General features: G+C 41.3%; 1 protein-coding gene across 1 annotated transcript; it reads left to right on the top strand.

Annotated features, from left to right (window-relative positions):
• Window positions 1-1340: 1340 nt before the first annotated feature.
• Window positions 1341-24111, top strand: ZNF367 (zinc finger protein 367). Its single transcript, XM_052645412.1, has 5 exons — window positions 1341-1757; window positions 17058-17208; window positions 20022-20141; window positions 21154-21292; window positions 23889-24111. The coding sequence occupies exons 1-5, from the start codon at window positions 1341-1343 to the stop codon at window positions 24109-24111; spliced, it is 1050 nt and encodes a 349-aa protein (XP_052501372.1).
• Window positions 24112-25494: the final 1383 nt, after the last annotated feature.

Here is a 25494-nt window from a genome sequence, read left to right as displayed (position 1 = left end):
GGAACCCTCCGGGGCATCCACAGCTCCACACCCTTCCAGATGGGGGATGAAGGGGCGGCCCTAGACTGGGTTTGGATCCGCGGCAGGAGGGCGGGGAGTCCTCTGGTGTCTTTGGGGCATCCGTCCCGAGTGTGAGAATGGACACTCGCCTGCGTTCGTGTCTCTCCGAGGCGCGAGCAGCACACAGGGAACTCAGAGATGACTTCCTTAACTATCCTACTTAGCACTGATGGGAAACCGACGCCCGAGGAGGCAAAGGCTAGGACTGATGCCCACCTCAGTCTCGGGGCGAGTCAGGGGCGCGGATTGGGTCCACTCACAGCGAGTCCAACAGCTGGGCAGACGGGAATCATTAAGAAACTACACACTTCTTGGTGTCTACTAGAAACTACAGTAGGAAGGCCTCGGTCCTTCTTGAGCGGGTGGCGGGAGCTAAGGACCGGGAGGGCGGCGCGGGCCCCAGCCCTTTAAATTCGCAGCCGCGCGGGAACTACAGCCCAACAGCCACAGGCGGGTGGGGTGGGCAGACGCAAGCCCCCGCCGGCCAACGACCGCCCCTAGCCCGCCCCGTCACCGATACCTCTCCAATCAGCAACCCTCTTGTCGCTTGCCCCTGCCCGTCACCCCCACTCGTCGCCAACCTCGACAACCCGCGCAGAGGGACAGCAGGGGCGGGGCTCCCGGAGGGTGTGTCTGGGTGAGTGCCGACGTCGCGCGCTCCCCTGGAGTTTCGAACGCTGTTGGCTCCTCTGGAAGAAAAAAAAATACAAGAGCGGCGGCCAATAGCATGGCAGAAAGGACCCGCGCGCAGGTCCGGCTCCGCCCCGGTCTGGCTAGAAAGAAGTCCAGGCCCGGCCATTGGCTCGCGCGTCCTGTCACTCGCCGCTGCGGCCAGCGGGCAGGGGCCTTGCGGTGATTGGTTCCGCCCAGGCGCGAAATGTAACGCGGGAAAAATAGGAGTAGGGACCGCGGCGGCAGGTTGTTATTTTCGGGGGCTCGGCGCCGCGCGTCCAGCTTCCCTGTCATCGCAAAGGCAAGCCGTCCCTGCTTCCCGCAGCTGCAGCCTGCATTGGAGAGTACAAACAGCGGAGAGCGGGTTTGACCCAAGGGTTGGGGGTCCAGCCCTGACCGTCTGGTGCGGCCGAGCCGTTCTGTTCCTTCACTGGCCGCAGCGCAGGAGAGTTCCAGGAAACGTCCGCCTGCCATGAGCCGGCGGGACTGAGAGCCGGCAAGACTGAGAGCCAGCAACTCGGAGCAGCGCCGGCGAGCGGAGCAAGGACCAGACCCGGGCTCGGGGAGTGCGGCCCACGGCCGCGGGAGCTGCGGATCCGGGCCAGGCAATGATCCGGGGTGTGGAGGCGCAGATGGCGGACAACGCCCCTCAGCCGCCGCCCGTCATCTTCTGCCAGGACTCCCCGAAGCGGGTGCTGGTGTCGGTCATCAGGACGACCCCGATCAAGCCCACATGCGGCGGCGGAGGGGAGCCAGAGCCGCCGCCACCGCTCATCCCCACCAGCCCTGGCTTCAGCGACTTCATGGTGTACCCGTGGCGCTGGGGCGAGAACGCGCACAACGTGACGCTCAGCCCCGGAGCCTCCGGGGGCGCAGCCTCAGCTGCCTTGCCTGCCGCCGCCGCCACCGCCGAGCACCTGGGGCTTCGCGGACGGGGCGCGCCGCCGCCCACCGTCTCGGCCGCCGCCGCCTCGGGAGGTGAAGACGAGGAGGAAGCGAGCAGCCCTGACAGCGGCCACCTCAAGGTAAGTGGCGCGGGCGGGCGGGGCGCGGGGGCAGTCGAGGCCCGTTAACGGCGCAGCGGGGCCGGCAGCGCCCGCGGACTCGGCGGGCGGGGCGGAGCCGAGTTAAAAACGCGAGGTCTCTTTGGCTGCGGCGTGGGCGGGCGGTGGCGGGTGACAGGACGCTGACGTCACTGCCGCGCGCCAAAAATCTGGCCCCCTGACTCGGGGGCGGGACTGGACTTCAGTCATGTGACTTCGGCAGGCGATTGGGGAGGCCCAGCGGAACAGAAGCCGCTGGCCAGCAGGTGCAGTGGGCGGGAACGCGGCCTGGGGGTCACAGACCGGAATGGTCAGCCGGCTTTGTCAGCCGTTCGGCCCACCGCTGAGTCCTCTCTGGCGGGAGAGGGCGAGAAGGGGCTGCAGGCCTTCAACTATTCCTCTGGGTGCAGGAAGGAAGAGGTTGCGCCGTTTCTGCTTCATCACTGCAGACACCACGACCCTGCTAAAGATGCCTTGCAGAGACGGCCGAAGAACAAGAAGGGACTCAGGGGAATCTTACTCAGCTCCCAGTTGTACTAAGTAAGAGTACGACTTTGCTAGGTTCTGAGAGCACAGAGTGGAATCGGACGCTGTTGTCACCGACTTCAGATTGCTTGGAGACTCAGTCTGTTTTAGAGCCGGGAAGGATTCAAGCCTACAATTTACGGATCAGGCAATTCATACTTAGAGGTATTGGTGAAGGGAGCTCCCCAAGGTACACAGCTAGGTAGCAGGCATGCTGATAGGATAGACGCGTTTTTGTGGCTCCAAGTTCTGAAGCAGGGCTTCCATGGTGGCTCAGTGGTAAAGAATCCGTCTGCTAACGCAGGAGTCGCCGGTTCCATCCCTGGGAGGAAGACCCCCTGGAGGAGATGGCAATACACTCCAGTATTGTTGCCTGGGAAATCCCATGAACAGCGGAGCCTGGGGGGTTCAGTCCATGGGGTCACAGTAGAGTCGGACACGAGTTAGCTACTAAACAATAACAGAAAAGTACTTGTGTAATGAGTAGTGCTGATACAAGTTTAGCATTCAAGTTCTATTAGTTAAGTGGCTATATAAGATAAGCAGTTTGTTAAAGATGAATCACCTTGTGGATAAGTACATCTATATTGGCAAATACTGTATAAATTGAAACAAGTTGGTCATCATTTTACACACAGTAGCAAAGATATTGAAACTCTTTGTTGAGCCCTGAGGAAATTGGTACACTTTGTTACTAATTGCATTGTTATTAAAGAACTGTAATTATACAGCTATATGTCTTGACACACTTCAACTCTTAAAGCTATACTTCAGTAAAAATTTGAAAGAAGTAGTAGAAATATTTATATTAGTGCTGAATTTGTGAAGTGAGCGATCACAGTGTGCTGTTTCTAAATAGCCCTTAATAAGCTGGCTGGGTATCCTAGGTATTTTTCCATATTAATATATTTAGATGTTTAGCACTTGAAAAAAAAATAGTAGGTTATATAGTTAAGCAACATAAAGACATATATGCATAATTTACTTGTAGAAGATTTTGCATCTATTATTTTATTCCTGATTATAACTGAATCTAATTTTGGATTATCCAAGGAGGTTGATGTTATCATAGATAAATGAAATTCTATAGGTATGGAGTTTTTTTGTTTGTTTGGTTTGGATTTTTGGCCCCAAACAGTTTTATCTTCACATAAATCTTTTTTAAAAAGTTCTTAATAATGCATGAGTTTGAAATTCATTTTTACTTTGTCTATTTATCAGAGGTAAAATATAGTACAAGTTAATGAAAAGCATGTAAAAAGCTCTTATACATGTTACTTTTTTCCCTCCTCACAGTCCTTCATACTGTAACTGTTTCATAAATTGTTAGACAAGTTGATCCTTTTATCAGTGAAGAATCCAAATACAGCTCCAAAAAATTCATTCATTTAGCGTCTCCATCCTGCTGGGGGAAGGTCTGGAATATACTTTGTTTTAAGGAAGTTACCTAGTTTGATTTATGATCAGTACATTCTTTAGTTTTAGTCTAATTCTTCTGTTTTGCTTTTCTAAAGTACTCATAGTTCTTTTATCTCCACATGCATGAGTGAATCATAGTGGCTGAATCTGCTTACCTTTTGGGAAGATGGAAGACAAGTCTGAGATATAGTTGGTGCCAATAGCATGCTTCCCTCTGGCCCCCTCCCCCTGCCCCCTTCTCTCAGTATTTGGGTAAGAGGCAATAATGGCTATGGGTTTGAGAACGTTTGTATTCATTCACTATTTGTTATCACTGCTGGGAAGGGAGGTATCTCCCTTCAGCATCTCAGTCCTTGCTTTTTTGTTTGTTGCTGCCCAATTTTTGCCTCCCCTGCCTGTGAGGAAAATATCCATCTTCTGCCAGCTTATTTTGGCCCCTCATCACAAGATTGTTTAGCACTTTTGGGATACAGTTATATATTAGCACTGTCTCTCCCCAGGTTTTAGAATTCTGGGAGGGTAGGGAGCAGGTCTAATATTCCTCTGCCAAAGGATATTCCAAGCCTCGATAGCTTGTGCCCTTTACTCACATTGCATTCATGAAGTTATTTTTCCACTGTGGGACCTGTGTAGTTTGACTTCTCTGCACATCCTCAGATTTACCCTTCAAGACCTGCCAGCTACCTATCCTGTTTCACCTTTCTATCACAGATCATTTTAAACATCTAGACTGTACTTAGCCTTGTAGTAGCCCATAGTCTTGTAGTAGCCAGTAGTTTTGATCACCACCGTATTTAAACATAACATCGTATTAACATGTTTCATCAACACAGTAGCCACTATTTATTATTCATTGCCTTGTAGAGCAAACCACCAGACTTCTGAATTTTTTAATCCATTTACCTTGTTTATCTGATGAAAAAGGAATTAGAGAAGTCGCCAAAGTTGAGTTAACATCGTATGATAAACAGCAGAACTGATTGGAACCTTTCAGAGCTCTTACTCTTAATCCCTACATGATACTGCTTCTGTGAATTGATTTTAGGGTTTTTTTTTTTTTCCTTTAATATTAAGATTCAAGTAGGAAATTTCCTGGTAGTCCAGTGGTTAGGACTCTGTGCTTCCACTGTAGGGAGCATGGGTTTGATCCCTGGTCAACTCCTGGTAGGGGAGCTAAGATCCTGTATGCTGGATGGCTTGTCCAAAAAAGGAAAAGGAAAAATGGACTTTCTTGGTGGTCCAGTGGTTAAGAACTCGCCTGCCAGTGCAGGAAACATGGGATCAATCCCTAGTCCAGGAAGATTCCACATGCAGCAGGGAAACTAAGCCCATGCACCACAACACTGAAGCCTGCATCCTCTACAAGAGCCTGTGCTCTGCAACAGGAGAAACCAGTGTAATAAAAAGCCCATGCACTGCAACTAGACAAAGCCTGCATGCAGCAACGAACACCCAGTGCACCTCCCCAAAAAAGAAGATGCAAGTAGACTTATAAAATACACTATTCAGAATGGTATCTCAATTGAGGTGCTTTGTGAAAATTCATGCAGTCAGTCAGTCAGTTCAGTTCAGTCGCTCAGTTGTGTCCCAACTGTGCGACCTCATGAATCGCAGCACACCAGGCCTCGCTGTCCATCACCAACTCTCGGAGTTTACCCAAACTCATGTCCATAGAGTCAGTGATGCCATCCAGCCATCTCATCCTCTGTCGTCCCCTTCTTCTCCTGCCCCCAATCCCTCCCAGCATCAGAGTCTTTTCCAGTGAGTCAACTCTTCGCATGAGGTGGCCAAAGTATTGGAGCTTCAGCATCAGTCCTTCCAGTGAACACCCAGGACTGATCTCCTTTAGGATAGATTGGTTGGATCTCCTTGCAGTCCAAAGGACTCTCAAGAGTCTTCTCCAACACCACAGTTCAAAACCATCAATTCTTCTGCACTCAGCTTTCTTCACAGTCCAACTCTCACATCCATACATGTCCACTGGAAAAACCATAGCCTTGACTAGACGGACCTTTGTTGGCGATGTCTCTGCTTTTTAATATGCTATCTAGGTAGGTCATAACTTTCCTTCCAAGGAGTAAGCGTCTTTTAATTTCATGGCTGCAGTCACCATCTGCAGTGATTTTGGAGCCCCCCAAAATAAAGTCTGACACTGTTTCCACTGTTTCCCCATCTATTTCCCATGAAGTGATGGGACCAGATGCCATGATCTTCGTTTTCTGAATGTTGAGCTTTAAGCCAACTTTTTCACTCTCCACTTTCACTCTCATCAAGAGGCTTTTTAGTTCCTCTTCACTTTCTGCCATAAGGGTGGTGTTATCTGCATTTCTGAGGTTATTGATATTTTTCCCAGCAATCTTGATTCCAGCTTGTGCTTCTGCCAGCCCAGTGTTTCTCATGATGGACTCTGCATATAAGTTAAATAAGCAGGGTGACAATATACAACCTTGACAGACTCCTTTTCCTATTTGGAACCAGTCTGTTGTTCCATGTCCAGTTCTAACTGTTGCTTCCTGATCTGCATATAGGTTTCTCAAGAGGCAGGTCAGGTGGTCTGGTATTCCCGTTCTTTCAGAATTTTCCACAATAGATAGATACAAATTAAGACTTGTAAGGTTGTCAAGATAAGTCAAAGTAACGGATAGCGTTAGGAAGCAGATATGTGAGCCACAGGAAATTTGGATCAAATCTGAATTGGAAAAGGGAAATAAGATCTATTTACATTTTCTCATAAAAAGAAGGTGTACACCTCTTTCACCAAAAACTGTTTTTCTTTTCCTTCCAGGTTGTTTGTATACTTTATTCGAATTTTGCTTTGTAAAAATGTGTCAAGAACTTTTAGTTTTTTTAGTAATCATGTGAACATCGTTTGAATATAACTTTTTCTAAAGCCTAGGTAAATGTGTATATTATTCTAAGTGTCTTGAGAAATAACTCAAACTTTATTAAATAACTTTTTAAAGTTATTGATGTTTGAAAATAAAACATTTATCGTGACATATTTTAGAAAACATTTTTAAATCACTACCTTCTGGTGGTATTGGGATTGTTTTAAAAATTAAAATTGCTGAGATATGCAAACATTTTTCGGAGAAGGCAGTGGCACCCCACTCCAGTACACTTGCCTGGAAAATCCCATGGACGGAGGAGCCTGATGGGCTGCAGTCCATGGGGTCGCTAGGAGTCGGATGCTACTGAGCGACTTCACTTTCACTTTTCACTTTCATGCATTAGAGAAGGAAATGGCAACCCACTCCAGTGTTCTTGCTTGGAGAATCCTAGGGACAGCGGAGCCTGTTGGGCTGCCATCTGTCGGGTCACACAGAGTCAGACACGACTGAAGTGACTTAGCAGCAGCAGCAGCAGCACCAATAAGATATGTTAGAGTTTCTAATTCTTTATTATTATTATTTTTGCAGATCATCAAGCAGTCTTGACAAGGTTTGTCTCTTAAACTACAAGTATACTTAGTCACTGATGAGTTAACATTTCATTATTGTCAAAATGTACATAGAAACATGCTTTTGTTTTTAATTGCTAAGGCTGAAATGAAAAGTGTTTTCTTAGAGTGACATTTTTGTATATATGGTTAAAATATGCTTTTTTTTCCATTTACTTAGGGTATCAGATGATTACTTGCCTTGCTTAATTTTCTTAGCTAAAAGAATACACTTAGTGAAGCTTTACCTGCATATCACTGAGATGTTGGTTTATGTTGCATTTTTCAGCTCTATTTCTCATTTGGAAAATGAACATGTGGTTTATAGCTGAGACAAGATCTTAGAGTTACTGGGAAGCAGCCAAATAGTTAACTTAAACAAAAAATGTTCCCCCACTGTGAAACATGCTTGTTAATTTTTTTTTAACCAGAAACAAAATAATAATGGGTAATCTTAACATTTTGATATTAAATAGTTTAGTTATTTGATACTAAATCAGTTATTTCAAATTGTAATACAGTGAATAGTATATTTTATGTATTTAAAAAATAGTAGGGAAATGATCCTTTTTGCTGTGGCAGAGCTGAATCACTAAAGTTTTGAATTAACCTTATTTCATGTCCATTTCTTTCTTAACAGAACCAATCACCTGTGATTTTTAATGGATCATAGATGGTGTGTTTATTTTTCACTTAAAACAATATTTAAAACAATTACTTATGATACCATGAAGTGAAGTGAAGGTTGGTCAGTCATGTCTGACTCTTTGAGACCCCATGGACTACAGTCCATGGAATTCTCCAGGCCAGAATTCTGGAGTGGGTAGCCATTCCCTTCTCCAGGGAGTCTTCCCAACCCAGGGACTGAACCCAGGTCTCCCACATTGCAGGCAGATTCTTTACCAGCTGAGCTATCAGGGAAGCCCCATGATACCATAACCAGCAACAATTTATACAGTTATTGTGGAGAATGGATGAGATCTTTATCCCATCAACAAATTATATATTAACAATGTACCTGAGTCAGTTAGCTTAGGCTAAACCATGCTGCAGAATACAACCTCAAAATCTCAAACTCAGCCTATGCAAAGCTTGTATTATGCATCCTGTGAGGGTGCTCTTTTATCCTGTTCATTCTGGGACCTAGAAGGGACTGTTCCCTACCTGGGACATGTGAGTCTTAAGGTGGAGCAGAAAGAGAGATGGTAGAACCTTGTGATGGCTTGTAAACCTTTTGCTCAGAGGTCACACATGTAATTTCCATTCATGTTTTATTGGTCAAAGCAAAGCCATATGGCCAAGTTGGCCTCCATGGGGCTGACAGGAGGGAGGGGCAGTGAATATTTTAACAATGTTAATAATCTGCCACAGTGCTTTCTTATATTCCCTTTTTCTTTTCTCAATTTTGTGGCAAAAAGGAAAAAACAAAAAATTTACCAACTTAACCATTTTAAAGTATTGACTATATGAACAGTGTCATAATAGAACTCAAGAACTTTTTTATCTTGTGAAACTGAAACTACCCATCCAGCTCCCATTTTCTCCATTCTGGATCCTGACAACCACCATTCTGCTTCTATTTTAAGGGTTTTGAAACTCTTTAGATACTTCATATAAGTGGAATCATGTAGTATTTATCTTTTTGTGACTTATTTCACTTGGAATAATGTCCTTAATGTTCATCCACGTTGTAGCATATGACAGAATTGCCTTTTTTAAGGCTGAATAATAAGAAAATATCACATTTCCTTTGTCCATTCATTTGTCAGTGGGCATTTAGGTTGCTTCCATCTCTAAGCTGTTGGGAAAATAGGTTTTAATATCTATGAATTTATCCTATAAGACATGATTTATCCTATAAGATACTCATCCATATTGAGATTATACTTTTCTTTCAAGGTGAACATTGACTGAAGGGAATCTTGCTTATTATCAAGGTTTCAGGTGATGTTTTTAAGCTTTGGGAAGACTTTAGGTTTTTATATGGAAAGCAGTAAAAACATCTTCAGTTTGGATGTAGGTGTTATTTTTTATATATAACTTGTACATGTAAAAATGTAACTTACCTGGGAAGAAAGCTTTTTTTTTTTTTCAAGTAAATGCTTATTGTTGGTTAGTTTTAGATACCTAGAAATGTTAAGACAGTACAGGGAGGTCCCATAAAGCGTGTACCCAGTCTCCTGTATTGCCAATATCTTACACCATTTTGATACATGTTGTGCTTAATATATTTTTATTTATTTTGCTACACCAGGTCTCATTTGTGGCCTGTGGCATCTTATTCCCTGCTGCTGCTGCTGCTAGGTCGCTTCAGTCGTGTCCGACTCTGTGCAACCCCATAGACGGCAGCCCACCAGGCTCCCCTGTCCCTGGGATTCTCCAGGCGAGAACACTGGAGTGGGTTGCCATTTCCTTCTCCAATCCAGGGATCAAATCTGGGCCCCCCTGCATTGGGAGTGCAGAATCTCAGCCACTGGACCCCTAAGGAAGTCTCACATTCATTGTAATTAGTGAACCAAATTGATACATTATTAACTAAAGGCCATAGTATGTTCTGAGCTCTTTAGTTTTTTTTTTTTTAATTGAGCTGACATTTACATAACATAAAATTGACCATCTTAAATTGTAATTCACTGACAGTAATTCACAAGGTTGTGAAACTACCACCTATATCAAGGTTCAAAGAAAGTTGCTTATTCAGTATTTAGCCACTCCCTTTCCCCCTCTATACGCAGTCTCTGGAAAACACCAACAGTTTTCTGTCTGGACATCTTATAACATGGATCATACAACATGTGGGCCTTCTGTGTCCGACTTCTTTTATTTAGTATACTGTTTTCTGAGGGTCATCCACCATGTAGCATGTATGACTGTTTCTATGACTGAATAACATTCCATTGTATGTGTATATGTACATATGTGATAGTGTATCACACTGTCAATCTCTTCCATAATGGCTGAACCACTTTACATTCCCACCAGCAGAAGTTTCCAGTTTCTCCACATTCATACCAAAAATCACCTTATTTCCTACTTATGTTCCTGGTTTGTTTTTTTTTTTTTAGTATGATTGAGTTGATGTGAAATAATATTTCACTGTGATTTTTTTAATTAATTTTTTTTCTCTTCAGGCTTTACTGAGGTATAATTAACCTCAACTGCGGTTTTGATTTGTATTTCCAAGACCTTGCTGGCCATATGTATCAATATAACTGCTTTGGAGAAATGTCTATTCAAGTCCTTTGCCCTTTTTTTATTTGAGTTTTCTTTCTGTTGTGCTGCAAAAGTTCTTTATATATTCTAGATACTGAAACCTATCAGATAAAAGATTTGCAACGTATTGTATTCCATTCTCTAGGTTGTCTTTTCACTTTCTTGATAATGTCTTTTGACATGCAAATGTTTTTAATTTTAAGTCCAGTTTGTGTATTCTTTGGTTGCTTATGCTATTGGTGCCACGTCTGAGAATCCACTGCCCAAATCTGAGGTCATGAATGTTTATCCCTCTCCCCCTTTTTTTTTTGTAAGAGTTTTAAAGTTTCAGCTCTCACATTTTGGTGTGATGCGTTTTGAGTTAATTTCTGATATATTGTGTGAGGTACTTCACTCTTTTGCAGGAAGAAATCCAGTTATCTAAGAACTGTTCGTTGAAGAGCTGTTCTTTCCCCATTGAGTGTTCTTGGCACCCTTGTTGAAAATCAGTTGGCCATAGAATAAAGCTTTATTTCTTGCCTCTCAATTTCATTTCATTGGCCTATGTCTACCCTTACACCAGTACCACACTGTCTTAATTTCCATTGCTTTGCAATAGGTTTTGTGTGAGTCCTCCTGCTTTGTTCTTTTAAAATATTGTTTTGCCTACTTGGAGCCTCTTGCAGTTCCATGAGTAGAGGGTTGCTTTTTCCATTTCTGCAAAGACCTTTGGGATTTTAATATGGATTGCATTGAACCTGTGTATATGATCTCTTCTTTGACCCATTGGCTATTTAAGAGTGTTTAATTACCACATATTTTATGTGCTTTCCAGTTTTCTTTCTGTTACTGGTTTATAGTTTCATTCCATGTGTGTCAGAGAAGATGCTTTGGATGATTTCAATCTTTTAAAATTTACTGATACTTGCTTTGGGCGCAACGTATGGTCTGTCTTGGGAAATGCTGCATGTGCACTTGAGAAAAAAATGGGTATTTTTCTGTTTTTGTGTGAAATGTTCTGCGTATGTCTGTTAGGTGTAGTTGGTTTATAGTGTTGTTCAAGTCTTCTATATCTTGTTGACCTGTCTAGTTGTCCTATCCATTAATTGAAAGTGAAAATCTCCAGTTATTTTTGAACTATCCCATTCTATTTTCAGTTCTGCCAGTTTTTGCTTCATACATCATTGGAGCTGTGTTGTTAGGTATGCATGTGTTTATAACTGTTCTCTTTTTCATCCTTTCACTTTTAACCTTTTTATGTTTTTGGCTCTAAGGTGAGTTTCTTGTTGATAGCATATAGTTGGCTCATTAAAAAAAAAATCCATTCTGCCAATCTGTGCTTTTTATTTATAGAATTTAATCGATTTACATTTAAAGTGATTACTTATAAGAAAGAACTACTCCCCTTTTGTTTTCTATATGTCTTATACCTATTGTGTTTATGAATTCCTCCATTACTGCCTCTTTTTGTGTTTGAGTTTTTTGTGGTTTATCATTTCCTTTCTTGTTTCCTTTTCTGGTATTCTTTTCATTCCTTTCTCCTTTTTAGTGATGACCCTGGGAATTTTGCTTAACTTCTTAAAAATGTGAAAAAAATCTATTTTCAATTAATAATATCACCTTAGTTCCAATAGTATACAAAAGTTCTGCTTCCATATATTTCTGTTTCTCTGCATTTTTGTTATTGTTGCCACAATTACACCTTATATTGTGTTCATAGTAACAAAGATTTATTATCTTTTTTAATACACTGTCGTTTGCCTTTTATATAGGACAGAAGAGAGACGTTATAAGCCCAAAGTACAATACTTCTAGCTTAGGTAGTTACCTGGTGTTTATTTCTTTGTATGGTTTTGAGTTATTGTCTAGTGTCCTTTCATTTTTGCCTGAAGAATTAACTCCCTTCAGATTTATTGTAGGGCAGATCTGCTAGCAATGAACTCTTAGCGTTTATCTCAGAATGCTTAATGTCTTCATTTTTTAACAATAGTTTTGTTGAATATAAGATTATTGTTTGATTTTTTTTTTTCCTTTCAGCACTTTAAACATAGCATCCCACTGATTTGTACAATTTCTCCTGAGAAATCAGCTGTTTGTAGGCATAATAAAAACTGACAAAAACTGCTTCCAGAGTCTTTGTCTTTTGATTGTTTGATTATATCTCCCTTTGCATCTCTCTTTGTGTTTATTATAGAAGTTGATTGACCTTGGGGGTTTAGACTTGTGTCTTATCAACTTTGGGAAGTTTGCAGCCATTATTTCTTTAAATATTCTTTCTGCCCTATTTTCTCTTGCCTCTGGATCTCTGATTGTGCGTGTGTTGATAAGCTTAATGCTAAGGTGTCCCCCTAGATTTGTGTGTTGAGATCCTGACCCCCAAAATGATGGTGTTAGGAGATGGGGCCTTTGGGAGGTGGTTAGGTCATAGAGGAGAAGCCCTGGAGAGCTCTCTTGCCCGCTTCTACCATGTGAGCTCTCACCAAGAAGGCACTGGCTGTTAACCAGGAAGTAGTCCCTCCGCTGACCATGCCGGCACCTTAATCTTGGACTTTACAACCACGAGAACTGTGAGAAATAAATTTCTGTTATTTATAAGTTACCCAGTGTGTAGTATTTTGTTTTAGCAGCCCAAATGGGCCCATAAGACACTTGATATCTTACTGGTGCCTTAGGCCCTGTTCATTCTTTGTCTGTTCCTCAGACTGGATTAAAAATATTTGACTTATTTTTAAATTTGCTGGTTCTTTCCTCCTGCCAGTTCAAATCTGCCATTAAGACTCTGGAGTGAATTTTTTTCATTTCGGTTGTTGCATTTTTTAGTTCTAGAATTTCTATATTTTAAACATAATTTGTTTCTTTATTGACATTCTCTGTTTGTTGAAACTGAGTTCTCCTGGTTTTCTTTTGTTCTTTGTCCGTGGTTTTTATGACCTTTTTCAGCGTATTTAAGACAGTTTATTTAACTTCTTTGTCTAGTAAGCCCAAGGTCTGCTTCCTTGTAGGAAAAATTAACTCTTATGCATGGGTCATATTTTTTTTTTCTTTGCATGCTTTGTGGTATATTGTTGAAAACTGGGTGTTTTGAATATTATGAAGTAGTAGCTCTGGAAATCAAATTCTCTCTCCTCAGAGTTTGTTTTAGTTGTGTTCTGTGGCTGTAGTTGTTTGGTGACTTTTCTAAACTATTTTTGTAAAGTCTTTGTTGCATTTGTTCTCTGAAGTCCGTTTCTTTAGCTTAAGATCAGCTCATATTTTGAGATTTTCTTGAGTGCTTGGAACCAAACGGGGGGGTGGGGCGGCAGGGGTTGGGGGAGGAGAAAGACAAAGAGTTAAAAAGTAAAACCCTTTAACTTTGCAGAATGGTTCTGTGCTGTAGCTCTCCTTATATACTTAGCCAGACTGTTTACAATTCTGTTTTAACCTTCATTTCGTGCTTGTGCTGAGCCTAAAAATCAGTCAGAAGTGAAAGCTTTGCTTCTTTTCAGATCTTTTCTGAGTATGATTCCTGTGCTGGGTAAGTATGTGGCTTCCTAAATTCCTCCCTTTAGGATATGTGGGCACTTTTCAATGCCCTAATTTACCAAAGAAATTCTCTCCCCAGCTTTTCCTCCTAGGCTTTTGGTGTGTCTGTGTGCTTTAGTTGAAATCTTTTTCCCCAGGTGGCAGTAAGTTGCTATTGGCCTTACAAGGTTTTTGAGAGATGCCCTCCATGTAGCCACTTTTCTGCCCAGAGAAAGTTCTAAGTTAGTCAGAGCTTCAGGTAGCCCCCAGGCTAGGGAAAACAGACAAACACAATTCTTTCAGAATATAAAGTCTTCTCTCTTGGACCAGGGACTGGGATCCTACACTGAGAATGAAGACAACTATCTTCAAAGACCACTGTGAGGAGAGGGTGGGGCAAGGAGCTGTTAAATGTGCTACACAACTTTCCTACAGTTCTACATTGCCAGTTTCTTGAGTTATTGTTGGCTGAGTTGCTGGAAAATTCTGATTATTTTCTGGAGTTGTGACAAAGCTGATTTTGACAGTTTTTGCTTGATTTTTCAGTGATTTGGGAGAGTGAAACTACCTACTCTGCCATTTCACTGATGTCACTGAAGAAAGGTATTAAATGGTTATTTACAGGCACACCTTTGAGATTCTGTGGGTTTAGTCCTAGACTGCTGCAGTAAATGGAGAAGGCGATGGCACCCCACTCCAGTACTCTTGCCTGGAAAATCCCATGTGGCGGAGGAGCCTGGTAGGCTGCGGTCCATGGGGTTGCTAAGAGTCAGACACAACTGAGCGACTTCACTTTCACTTTTCACTTTTATGCATTGGAGAAGGAAATGGCAACTTACTCCAGTGTTCTTGCCTGGAGAATCCAAGGGATGGGAAACCTGGTGGGTTGCCATCTATGGGGTCACACAGAGTCCGACACGACTGAAGCAACTTAGCAGCAGCTGCAGAAAAGCCAATATGGCAATAAAGCAAGTCACACAACGTTTTTGGTGTCAGTGAATAAAAAGTTATGTTTATACTATAGTCTCTTTAGTGTGCAATAGCATTATGTCTAAAAAAAAATGTTTGTTGTTCAGTCACTAAGTCATGTCTGACTCTTTGCAACCCCATGGACTGCAGCACTCCAGGCTTCCCTATCCTTCAGTATCTCCCAGAGTCTGCTCAGACTCATGTCCATTGAGTCAATGACAACAATGACAATCCAACCATCTCATCCTCTGTTCCCCCACTTCTCCTCCTGCCTTCAATCTTTCCCAGCATCAGGGTCTTTTCCAAGGAATCTGCTCTTTGCAGCAAGTGGCCAAAGTACTGGAGCTTCAGCTCCAGCATCAGTCCATTCAGTGAATATTCAGGGTTGATTTCCATTAGAATTGACTGGTTTGATCTCCTTGCTTTCCAAAAAACACTTTATGGGGCTTCACTGGTGGTCCAGTGGTTAAGAATCCACCTGCCAATTCAGGGGATATGGGTTTGATCCGTGGTCCAGGAGGATACCACATGCTGTGGGGCAACTAAGCCTGTGTGCCACAACTACTGAGCCTGTGCTTTAGAGCCCAGGAACTGCGACAAGAGAAACTACCACAATGAGAAGCCCGCACACTGCAACTAGAGGGTAACCTCTGCTTGCCACAACTGCAGAAAGCCGGCACACAGCAATGAAGACCCAGAGGAGCCAAAAATAAAATAAAAAATAATTTAAAAAAAGTTTATTTCTAAAAAATGCTAACTACTATCTGATGACACAGAGTTGCCACAAATCCTTCAATTGTAAAAAATGCAGTGTCTGCAAAGTGCTTTTCATTCCAATCCCAAAGAAAGGCACTGCCAAAGAATGCTCAAACTACTGCACAATTGCACTCATCTCACGTGCTAGTAAAGTAATGTTCAAAATTCTCCAAGCCAGGCTTCAACAGTACATGAACCATGAAATTCCAGATGTTGAAGCTGGTTTTAGAAAAGGCAGAGGAACCAGAGATCAAATTGCCAACATCTGCTGGATCATCGAAAAAGCAAGAGAGTTCCAGAAAAAACATCTATTTCTGCTTTATTGACTATGCCAAAGCCTTTGACTGTGTGGATCACAATAAATTGTGAAAAACTCTGAAAGAGATGGGAATACCAGACCACCTGACCTGCCTCTTGAGAAACCTATATTCAGGTCAGGAAGCAACAGCTAGAAGTGGACACAGAACAACACACTGGTTCCAAACAGGAAAAGGAGTCTGTCAAGGCTGTATGTTGTCACCCTGCTTATTTAATTTCTATGCAGAGTACATCATGAGAAACGCTGGGCTGGAAGAAGCACAAGCTGGAATCAGGATTGCCGGGAGAAATACCAATGACCTCAGATATGCAGATGACACCACCCTTATGGCAGAAAGTGAAGAGGAACTAAAAAGCCTCTTGATGAGAGTGAAAGTGGAGAGTGAAAAAGTTGGCTTAAAGCTCAACATTCAGAAAACGAAGATCATGGCATCTGGTCCCATCACTTCATGGGAAACAGATGGGGAAACAGTGGAAATAGTGTCAGACTTTATTTTGGGGGGCTCCAAAATCACTGCAGATGGTGACTGCAGCCATGAAATTAAAAGATGCTTACTCCTTGGAAGAAAATTTATGAGCAACCTAGATAGAATATTCAAAAGCAGAGACATTACTTTGCCGACTAAGATCCATCTAGTCAAGGTATGGTTTTTCCAGTGGACATGTATGGATGTGAGAGTTGGACTGTGAAGAAGGCAGAGTGCCGCAGAATTGATGCTTTTGAACTGTGGTGTTGGAGAAGACTCTTGAGAGTCCCTTGGACTACAAGGAGGTTCAACCAGTCCATCCTAAAGGAGATCAGTCCTGGGTGTTCACAGGAAGGACTGATGCTGAAGCTGAAGCTCCAATACCTTGGCCACCTCATGCAAAGAGTTGACTCATTTGAAAAGACCCTGCTGCTGGGAGGGATTGGGTGCAGGAGAAGGGGGACGACAGAGGATGAGATGGCTGGATGGCATCACTGACTTGATGGACATGAGTTTAGGTAAACTCTGGGAGTTGGTGATGGACAGGGAGGCCTGGCATGCTGCAATTCATGGGGTCACAAATAGTCGGACACGACTGAGTGACTGAACTGAAACAAAGTATGCCTGGATTATGATACTATATTTTAATGAGCGGAGTCAAATAAATTATATTAATGTTTTACAAATTGTTGACAGGATGGAATCCGACGTGGTAGACCCAGAGCAGATACTGTACGGGATTTAATAAATGAAGGAGAGCATTCATCCAGCAGAATCCGTTGTAACATCTGTAATAGGGTGTTTCCACGGGAGAAATCACTCCAGGCTCACAAAAGGACTCATACAGGTAAGTTGAGCAAATTTTAGCGAATGCCAAAAGTGATACTTAAATGAAAACTGATTTGCTGTTTAGGCCTATAAATTAATTTTTTAGTTGCCTCACATTTCCTTATTGTAAAATTTTAAAAGCGGGCACTGTGTAGTCAGCTTCTCTTTTGGTGGGGAGGGATAGTTTTCTGAACATTGATACCATGTGATTTCTAAAGTTGTCATGATAATTAGCGTAGCTGTCACAGGAATATTATTACTAAATTTGGTTCTATCCTATCTGTCCAAATTTTACTTGATATGCCTTTGTCTGTTTGACTGGTTAAAACTGATTTGTAAGTCAAATCCTAAATCACTAATTGTCAAATTTTTAAAGAATGTCTAGAGTCCTCAGTCCCATCAGGATACTTGATGTTACTATTAGATCTAAAGTGAAATAATTTTTCAGAAATAAATGTATTGTAGGTAGCTATCCCAAGACTATCATATATCTTTATTTGTGTGAAGAAGTCATACTTGCATTTAAAATGCCATACAGAGAACAAAAAGATAAAGAGGGTCTTGTTCTTGCCGCAGAGAAAGTGGGTCCCTGAAGGAGCCGTATATTTCTAACAATGACATCAAAAAATTTACAGATGAGGAAACCAAGGCACGAAAGCACCCAGTTACCACTGACTTATAACTCCTCATACTCTTTAGCCTAGAAGTATACTGGCCAATACAGTAGCGGATGTGGCCCTTGAGCACTTGAACTGTGGCTAGGCCAGATTGAGATGAGCAGTATGTATAAAATACACTTAGTATGAAAAAAAGAGAGTAAACAGTGTCCTTAATAATTTTTGATGGTGATTACAAACTGAAATGATAAAATTTTAGATGTATTCAGTTAAAGTACATAGTTAAGTTAGTTTTACCTGTTTTTTATTACTTTGTGAATGTGGCCATTAGAAGTGGTTCTCATTCTATTTCTCTTGGTCAGTACTGATCTAGAATTTGTGTTTTTAACCTGTAGTCCCCTGTTTGTTCCACTGTTTTACAGTTATCACCTGTTTCTTTTTTCTTTTAGTTTTTGAAAAGATATAGTTCAATGACATGCTAGAATATAAGTGTTCTTAGCTAAATCCCTGAAAAGGGGTAAAGGTTTAATTTTGAATCATTATAAACTAAGGTGCCAAGAGGTTTTGAATTCAGGTACCATTCAGTAAAACTATTATTTTATGCATATCTGATTCAGAGAATTTTTTTCAATCAACTTAGCCTGAAATATGGAGAAGGAAATGGCAACCCACTCCAGTATTTTTGCCTGGAGAATCCCAGGGACGGAGGAGCCTGGTGGGCTGCCATCTATGGGGTTGCATGCCTGCATTGGAGAAGGAAATGGCTACCCACTCCAGTATTTTTGCCTGGAGAATCTCAGGGACAGAGGAGCCTGGTGGGCTGCCGTCGATGGGGTCGCACAGAGTTGGACAGGACTGAAGTGACTTAGCAGCAGCAGCAGCAGCAGCCTGAAATAACCCCAAATAAGCGGTTCACAGCTATAGAGTACATGTAGCCAGTGTGGAATCAGTTGCCAAGATTCAAGATCACGTGGCATAAAAAGGTGCTTGAGTCCAGTACTGATCTCCCACTGATCCATTGTGTGTCACCCAATACTTCTATGCCTATTACACTGTGTACCGGGGACCTGAGCCCAAGATCTCCATGCTATAGTTATGTTCTAATAGTATATGCTTTTAGAGGGTAGAAAAACTTTTCTGTTACTGTAGTCTATGTTTATTAACTTGTGTCCAACTGTTACATTCATTTAGTACATTTCTAAATAAAAAATTTAGGGAAGACTCATTACTGTTCTTTGAGTCATATTGGAAGAACCAATGTATAATTGTTGACCAAAGAATGTTTATTCAGGAAATGAGTTTAATTATGATTGAACAACAATCTTTTTGAGCACTTTGTTTAGCCTAACACTGTGCTGTGTACAGAAATTGAAATGGAGTACAAGGTGCTATTCATCTTTGTACAAGGAGAGTTCATGATACATAAACAATATAGGATACTAAGTTAGTGGGGGGATATGTCGCTTAATTATTTGGAGGTGGGGGTGGTTGGGGGTAGAAGAAGTTTCACTGGGAGCCTGTACAGGATTGGGAAGATTTGAATGGGCAGGAAAGATAGGGATTTCAAGGAGTAGAAGATAGGGAACTGCCTCGTGGCTGGAATGAATCTCCAGGAGGGAAGTTAAGGTAAACCCTGCTCCCGAACCCAGTAGCTATAGTACAGGTATTAGAGGGCCATTTAAAAGTCAGCAGACCGTTTTTGCTTGTTCAGGGAGAATAGTAAGGTTTGGGGTAGTTTTAGAGGGTAGTTGGATGGAAAAAGCAAGTGCTCTGTGCCATCTACTCCAAAAGTGCTATACAGAGTCAGAGACCAGCGACCTGCCAGGCTTCCTTCTAGGTGGGGGTGGGGTGGGGTGGGGGTGGTGACCAGTCTGACCAGAGGAGGGTGGCAGTGGAGACGTTTTAAATAATCAGCAAGAGCTAGCGACTTAAGATGTGGGGGAAATATGGGATAAGCTGAGATGATAACTGCAAAGATTGTGAACCTGGGTACCTAGAAGCTCAAGGGCTAAAGAAAACATTGTGCTTCCAAGTGATCACCTGCTTGATATTATCCAAGTGTGCCCTTAGCACTTCATCTCCAGCTCTGTAGAGGCTGTAGCATGTTTTATTATTGTTTGCAGTCATGACTTATGTAAAGGTTGATTCTCTCTCCCTGCCCCTTCCCCCTCCCCACCTTATTGTCTCATAAATATAACAACATCTGTTTACTTAGGTGAGAGACCTTATCTGTGTGACTATCCAGACTGTGGAAAAGCCTTTGTTCAGAGTGGACAGCTCAAAACCCATCAGCGTCTTCACACCGGAGAAAAACCTTTTGTTTGTTCAGAAAACGGTATGGTGTTAGAAGTTAAGTTTTTGGAATAACCAGTTGTGAGTTAAAGGTTAAAATATCTTTTGCCTGAATTTTTAGGAAGTGAAATTTTTGATAGAGATTTTATCAAACCTCTTAAGTTAATATTTCCTTGCTAATATGTGATCCAGGCTCAATTGCTGGGAAATGATTGATTTTTAAGTAAAGTATTCTTTTTAGGTGAAAATCTTTATAAAGGGCAATTTAAAATCTATAACCAATTGTAGGCAGTAGAAAACTATTCAAGTAAATACAGCCTTTAGGGTAGGCTTTTACTTTGGTGTTAAACTTTTTAACTGTTAAGGAAGCACATTATTGTCTAAATTTTCAGGAGGGGCGGGCGGGGGGGGGGGGGTGGATTTTACCAGCTCAACATTGCTACTGTTGGTAATTTCTTAACATTTTCTCCAGTGTTTACTTACTGTTTTACCAGTTTCTTAATCTGTTTTTCTTATGTACATTTTTACACAGTTATATTTGAAATTCAGTACAGTGTTGTTCTGTTGCTCTGTGGTTTTCTTGATTAATATCAGTTGTTACAAACGTAGCACATGTACATAATGATTGCCTCAGTGTAAGATATTGAATATTTAATTTGCTTTTAAAATTTGCTTGTTATCAACAAACATGAGAGGCCTGTTTTCATATTTAAAGCTTTATTTACCTTTTGGGATTTTTTTATGACAGATGCCAAGAACGAAAGTCTTGGGTCAGAGATTTTGAATATTTTTATGACTTGTGCTAATAAATTACTTTCCATTGGGGTTTAATGCATTTACATTGCAATGACCAGGAGGTGAAAGAACAGTCTTCACCTTCCTCTCAGTGGCATTGATAATACCAGCTTAAGGTTATTTTTTTTTTTTTCTCAAGTTATAGAATGATAACTCTCATCATCTTATTTTATTTTTTTCGGATACCAGTGAAACTAAACGTTTTCCATGTCTGCTGGATATCTAGATTTTGATAAAGTGTTTCCTTCTGTGTTTTGAAGGCTGCCTAAGCAGATTCACCCATGCAAACCGCCACTGTCCGAAGCACCCTTATGCCAGGCTGAAGCGAGAGGAACCCACAGATGCTCTCAGTAAGCCCCAGGCTGTGGACAACCAGGCTGCCGCTGAGTGGTTGGCAAAGTAAGGCTCTCCCTGGAGTCTACAGCGGAACACTACCCAGTGTGTGGGTTGAAGCTGGGGATTTAGGCAGTTCTCAGTTTAAGTTGCTTTTGTACACGTTTTTTAAAAATAACTTGAAATGGCACTTTATTTCTTTAAAGCACAGAATTGTTAGTTTTATTTGGATCTGTGTGTGGTAGAAGACTACTGTATGATATTAGTCTGAGTGCTCAGACCACAGTTTTTTATAAAGCAAGGATTTACCCCATTTGAAAATAATCTTTTTTATGTATTTCATTTGTCATTAGTACAATCCATCTTCATTTTCTTTATATTGAATTTAGTGATGTGTTATTAGAGAGAGAGAGACTAGAGGTTTTTCCAAAGTAAAATTTCCAAAAGCATCCAGTTTAATTTGTTTAATGGCAACAAAGGGACCAGTATAAAAACATTCCTGTAAGGATGTTTTGATTTAAGGAGTCATCACACACCAGCAGCAGCTGATTGTGCAATCCCTAGCTTCACTAGTCTCCTCTGCACTGAGGATAAACTCTAGAATCCCTAATTATGTTCTGTGGTTCTGCCTCCCTGTAGAACACAGCTGTCTCCAGCTACCTGGGTTCCTTGTCTCTCTATAGCACTGTTACTGTAGTTTCTAGCCCTTTGTGCTCACTTCTCTCTTCATTTAGCCACTCTGTTCATTCTTCATTTCTTACTCAGATTAAACATCACTTCAGGAAGTTCTTCCCTAACCTACCCAGTAACCCCCCAAACAAACAAGGTTAAGTGCACTTAACAGATGATTTTATAACACATTGTATTTTCTATCTCAAAACCTCCATCACACATTTATTTGTTCAATGACTATCTTCCCTGCTGGATCATAAGCTCCACAAAGGCAGAGATTGGGTTTGTCTCAAGTAATGCACCATTTTCTTCCTCCCTCTTCCTCTTTGCTGGTCTCCACTGCCCCATTGAATCTAATTTTGCCCAAGCCAGAAACTAACTAGTTATCTTTGTCTTTACCTTATTTTTCTCCCATCTACTCAGTGATCAACCTATGGATTCTACTTCCTTAACAACTCTCAGATTCAGCCACTTAAGTCTTCTCAATCTATGTCATGCTGCTGCCAGAGGAGTCTTTCTAAAATGTTAATATGGTTCTCAGTATGAAGTCTAAACCCTTTATTATAGCATTCAAAGCCCTTACCTAGTCCTTGCTGATCTTGCTGACTTATATTTTGCTGTTTTCCTTTTCTAGTTGTCCTTGAAGTCATATTGAACTTCTTGCATTTCTCTTTTTACATTTCTGAGTATTTCCAAAAGTTTTCTGGTTTGAGTAATCTGGGTTTCCTGAAATCTGGTAGTTGTATTTTTTTTTTGTATGTAATTTTAAAAACAGCTTTATTGAGGCATAATTGTCAAACAATAAATTGTACACATTTAAAATACATAATTTGATGTGCTGTGACATCTGGAGATATATGTGAAACCATCACCAAAATCAAGATAGTGAGCATACCCATCACTTCCACAAGCCTCCTCATGTCCCTCTGTAATCCACTGATGTAAGCCTGCATCTTCCTGCCACTGCCAGCCCCCAAAAACACTCATCTGCTTTCTCTCTGTGCAGTTCATTCACATTTTCTAGAGTTTTTTACAAATGGAATCGGCCACTATGTACTTGGCTGGCTTCTTTCAACCACCATGATTATTTTGAGAGTCATGGTGTTGTTGAGTGTATAAGTTCATTCCTTTTTATAGCTGTGCAGTAATCTGTTGTATGGCCGTAACTCCAATTATTTATTCATTCACCTCTTGATGGGCCTTTATGTTGGTTTTGGCTGTTACAAATAAAGCTGCTATGAACATGAATGGACATTTTTGTAGGTAATGGTACTGTGATTTAAATATGCCTTTCTTTGGTTTTCAAAAAAAGGTGGAACCTTTGCATTTTCTCTTGTGAGTTATCAGTTGACCATGCAGTAGAATAAAGATGGTGCTCTTAAATTCTTGAGTAAGCTCCATGTGTTACCCTTATTAATCCATTTGTGCTCTTTTTGGTGGGTTTAAACTTTCTCATAATTAGCTCTATCAGAAGCCATTCTCCCTCTGTGGAAAGGATAAATAGGCTTCTATGATTATTCTATTTCTATATTTTACTCTAGGCAATTTCACATGTGATCTTGAAATCAGTTTAATGACGAAAACACATGACTCCAAGAGCTGAATCTGAGCTGCTATTTGTTGATTGTGGCATTCTAAGCAAGTCCTTCAGTTTCCTGAACTTGAGTTTTCCCCTCTGTTATGAAAACATGTGGAGAAGGAAATGGCAACCCACTCCAGTGTTCTTGCCTGGAGAATCCCAGGGACAGAGGAGCCTGGTGGGCTGCCGTCTATCTGGTCGCACAGAGTCGGACACGACTGACACGACTTAGCAGCAGCAGCAGCATGGAAACATGTAACATATTCACTTTGTAACTTTATAAACTGAAACACAAAATAATACTGTAGTAAAGACCCCCTCCACTCCCCCCACCTTTTTTTTTTTTTTAGAAAAGTGAACATTGGAGAGTCTTACCTATACGTGTAAGTAATGTGGATGCATTTCATACAGGTACTGGGAAACACGAGAGCAGCGCACTCCTACCTTGAAAGGAAAGCTGGTTCAGAAGGCTGATCAGGAGCAGCAGGACCCGCTGGAGTATCTCCAGTCTGACGAGGAAGACGACGAGAAGAGTGGTGCGCAGCGGCGTCTCCAGGAGCAGCGGGAGCGCCTGCACGGAGCCCTCGCTCTCATCGAGCTCGCCAACCTGACGGGAGCACCACTCCGCCAGTAGCCCGAACACTGACTCTTCCACTGTACAAAAGTACTGCCCAGCATACTTAAAAAGTAGATCCTTGGGCATAAGCTAAGCACCTTATTTGCTTATCATAGGCTGCTATTCTGTAGAAATGTATGAAGAATGTCATTGCCCCAGAATATGGGGTGAGAGAGAATTGCACTTTTTTATATGGTAATAGATTTGTTGTAAAGTTTAAAATATTTTGTAAATATGGGACTTCTAGTACAGCGTAGAAAACTACGTATTGTGGGAGGCTAGATTTTGCAAGTTTAATGCATTCATTGGAAGCAGTTCTCACAGAAAGCACTTTCTGAATAAGACACTTGTATGGGGATAAAAAAAACATGGTACATGTAGCCAAAGAAGGTTTAAATAGATTATTTATAAGATCATTTTTAACAATGTATATTAGTATGTTTAACAATACTGTAAACTCGGAAGCAAGCAGAAAGTATAAGATGTGAGTAAGGTATATATTTTAAAATTGCAAAATAGTGTGCCTAATAAGACTAGAGATGGAAAACTGACTTTCAGAAGACTTTCTAACTTTGGGACTTGGGAAGAAAACAGATATTTGAAGATCTTGGTAAGATGAACAGTAGTTAAAATTTTTCAAAATTGTATTGAAATCAGTCTTAGTCTATCTTTCTGAGGTTTTACAACTCACTATGATGTTTAGGTTTGAAAGCACTTGTCATCCCTAGCTTGTTAACCTGGGAACTTTTGCACATTTCATGTTTCTCATTTGCTGAAATTGAATGGTTAATCTTGCAAAGTCTAGGTAACTTGGTAATCGGTATTTTAAAAATATATTATGGGCCCTGTAATGAGATTTGGCACTTGGATTTTTATTAATAAAAGGGACATCTACAGGGTTGTTTTGTAGTGAACCGTTTTAGATCTTTTGTTAGCAAACACTAAATTTAAATGTACTGCTTGTTTAGAATTATTAGCAAATGGAAGCCTCCTATTTATATTTTCAGTGCATAAAGCCACCTTCTTGCTTTACTTCAGAATAACATGCCAAGCTATTTTGTGTTCACTAAATTTAGCTATCAGTTAAACACTGCAGAAAATATTAGCTACTCAAATAAGTAGGCTTCCAGAATAGTTTTAACTGCAAGTGTGTTAACTTGTGTGGTGGTTTTAAATAATTTTTTCCAAAATAGATGAAATTTTTAAACACCACTTTATGTACTGAAGCATGAATAGAGAAATGAAGAGCAGAGTAGTTCACCTCCTTTATGTAGGCATAAACTTCCATCATTTTACCTTGTTTTAAGCAGAAACTAAATAACATGCATAGCATGGTAATTTTATAGATTGCTTAATTGGAGTAAATGTCACAATAAGGGAAATAAGGGCTCGTCAGTGCCT

The sequence above is a fragment of the Budorcas taxicolor genome, chromosome 8 (assembly GCF_023091745.1).
Source record: "Budorcas taxicolor isolate Tak-1 chromosome 8, Takin1.1, whole genome shotgun sequence".
Taxonomy (NCBI): Eukaryota; Metazoa; Chordata; class Mammalia; order Artiodactyla; family Bovidae; genus Budorcas; species Budorcas taxicolor.
This window is presented reverse-complemented; position numbering and strand designations above follow the sequence as displayed.